Genomic DNA, 3,127 nt, shown 5'->3' on the forward strand with positions numbered 1-3,127 from the left:
CAGGACCTGACCGCCGACATCAGTAGCGGTACATCGCTTGGAGCTCGCTATGCCGCAGGCACTAGGCCATGCCAGCACCAGAAGTAGCTCGGCATTGGCAGGGATAGAGGGGGTCGTGCTTGGCCGCCCCACCGAGTGTGGGGGGAGGGGAGGTGTACCGAACGCTGGGATACGACGCGCTGAGAGGTGTGTGAGCCCTCGCCATCAGGGGCGCCATCAGAGACAGGGACCGAAACGCTGCGGATGCCGGCAGCTGTCACGTGTGCGACGAAAAGCAGGCACGCGCACGAGAAGCGAATGCGCAAAGAGATCAGCTGAGCAGGCGATGGCACTGTAGTGAAGCGCACACATCCGGCGCATGCACGGCACAGGCGTGCCCACGTTTGTAGAACCGTGGGACTATACACCCCTTTTGTTGTAGGCCCACCGGCGTGCATGTGCGAATCCGCTGCTCGCGCGCCTGCGAGCCCGTCACACCAGAGTGTGCGCGCGCTCTCTCGTTCTCGAACGCTGCAGTGGTTTACGTTCCATTCGTGAAAGTGGCCGTCTGCTTGAAGACGTTCAGCTGTAGGTGCTTCGCTGTAAACCACGACTTCTTGTTGTCCCACACAATAACAAACAGCCCGTCGTCGCTGGCGGTGTACTTGTCCGATCCCTCCGACGGGCTGGCCTTGGAGACCACGTAGGGCTCCAGCATGCTTGTAGGCAACTTCGATGTGTCCATACTCTGTGCCGCCTTCTTGGGCACAAAGTAGGTGGTGAAAGCGACGTCGTGCCCGTTGGCGGAGACAAACTCCCACAAGACCGACTCCGCCTTCTTCAGCGAGAAGGCGCGCTTCAGCTCCTGCCCCGCCTTTAGAGTGATGTCCTCGGTGACTACACCCGCCTCGTCATCCTGACCGCCGCTCTGAACGTTGCTGGTGTCGCTCTTGGCGGTGCCGCTTTCCTTCATCGTTCCTTTTTGGTGGGGGTCGTAGCCACGGACGCAACCGCCCTCACAGTGACACAGGCCACCGAGGTAGTCGGGCACGTACTGGGCATCAATGAAGTTCTGCATGGTGGCTGGGGTGTCGGCAACGTTAACGATGCAAACCTTTCTTTGCACGCCATGCGGCAACGCGCCGCGCACGATCTTGTAGGCAAACATCACCATCGGCGGCGAATTCACAAGCAGGATCTGGTGCACGCACTTGGGGTAGTACTGAAAGAGGGTCTGTAGCGTATTCATGAAGAGGTCCAAGGCCGGCTTCCACAGCATCTTGTAGGTGAGTCCGTTGAGGTCAATGACGATCGTGGCGGATCGAATGAGTCCATCGTCCGCTTCAGCCTTCAGCGCGCCGGCCGCGTACTGCATCTGCTGGTAGAAGAGAAGCTGCTCCTGCACACCAATGAGATGCTGCACCAGCTCCCACATCACCAAATTTGGTGTCTGGCCGATGTTGGCAAGCTGCTTCAGCTTCTTGAGCAGCCCCGGCTCATCGACGCTGCCAAGGTTGAGGTACACCACGGGCTGCCCATGCTTATCCCAGTAGTGGAGTCCGAAGGTGAAGTACTGTTCGATACCGGCGCTGAGGCGGTCCAGCCGCTGGTTCGTCGGACGGGTCGGCTTGTCCAGGGCGATTAGCACCTTCTCTTGGTCCCATCCCCGACAGCAAATGGCGCTCGGCAGCTCGGCGCGCGAGTCGAGCTCATTCTTCTCGCGGTAGCTGACAGACAGCTGCATCATCTCGAACGACTTCTGCCTATCCCACTCACGGGAGATGAGGAAGTAGTAACAGTAGTTGCGAATGGGGGAGAAGAACGTGCCGACCGCGGCGCCATCACTTGCCGTGCCCTCCATCGGGGAGTTGTACCGCTGTAGAGCAAGGAGCTGCCGCGGCAGCGGGTCATACCTCTTCCGCATGAGCTCAATCAGCTCCGTCACCTCTTTCTCTTGGTCCGCGGTCAGCGGAGGGTAGCGACTCCCGCCCTTTGCCGTGCTCTCCTTGGCGACCATTAGAGAAGAGGCTCCTGCAGAGCGGAAAAAAAAAGCGACGCAAATGAGGAGGTGTATGAGCGAGCGAGTGGAAGTAGGAATGCGTCGCTTTAGAGGATGGACGACAGATGGGAGAACCAGGAGAATTACGGGTCGTGATTGTGCCTGTGGAGATGTGTCTTCCCGCAGTACGGCTGCAGACCTCTGAAGAGGGGAGAGGGAACGGCAGAGGGAGGCACGCGGAGGCAAAACCAGTGGAGCGGGACGGAGGTGTGGAGGTCACACGCCAACGGAATGAGTGTGGCGCTCAGCCGACGGTGCATCTTACGCACCGCGCGCAAAGCAAACAAAGGAAAGCGGCTGATCGCCCAGACATATCGGCACATGCCCACCTGCAACCTTCTCTCGTTGTGGTGTTTTCTGTATCGATGTCCGTGTGTGCCGAGTCTACGGGTATCTGTGCACATGAACACGCACTTCCAATCAATCCAAGGAGAGACGAAACACCCCTTCGCATGCGCAGGCGCACACACGTGGGAGAGGAGTCAGATGTACCTGCCACACGCAGCGGCTCGGCACAGACCCCGATGCGCCCACCCGCTCATATCGGGACAGGAACGCACAAACCAACCAACCAAACAAAAAAAAAACCACAGCGGAGGAGACACCGCAGACATACCCACATTCTCCCTCGAAAACATAAGCGAAGCAGAGGTACGAAGACACACACACGCGCGCACGCACGCACATGTACACACAGAAAAAAGGGAGGATGAACACTGCGGAGGCGGAGCAGCGGCACTGGAGGATAAAAGCAGTGAGAGAGAGAAGCCAATGAGGAAAAGAAAGAAAAGAACACAAAAAGAAAGGAAGCGATAGGGGCCTTTCACTTCCGCTGGGTGCCTCGACACCGCATACGGCGCGGACCCCCTGTAGCAGTCTTACAATATAGAGCGCCTCCTCCTCTTCGTTACGGTGTCGCTGGCGGTCTTTGCGTGTGGCGCACTCGCGCTAAACGCTGCCGCTTCGTTGTCGCCTCCGTCGCCGAAAAAACGGCTGCATACGGAATCACTTCTTTACACACTGTTTATGGAGCAGCTGTGCGTGCTGCTTGAAGGCCTTCATCTGAAGGTGCTTCGACATCACCCAGGA

The 3,127-nt window shown here is 58.4% G+C and overlaps 1 protein-coding gene across 1 annotated transcript; it reads right to left on the minus strand.

Moving 5' to 3' along the window:
* Positions 1-520: 520 nt before the first annotated feature.
* On the minus strand, positions 521-1,996 carry LDBPK_312100 (hypothetical protein, conserved; the record flags this gene model as incomplete). Its single annotated transcript, XM_003863250.1, has 1 exon — positions 521-1,996. The coding sequence occupies one exon, from the start codon at positions 1,994-1,996 to the stop codon at positions 521-523; it is 1,476 nt and encodes a 491-aa protein (XP_003863298.1).
* Positions 1,997-3,127: the final 1,131 nt, after the last annotated feature.

Source organism: Leishmania donovani, chromosome 31 (assembly GCF_000227135.1).
Source record: "Leishmania donovani BPK282A1 complete genome, chromosome 31".
Lineage (NCBI taxonomy): Eukaryota > Euglenozoa > Kinetoplastea > Trypanosomatida > Trypanosomatidae > Leishmania > Leishmania donovani.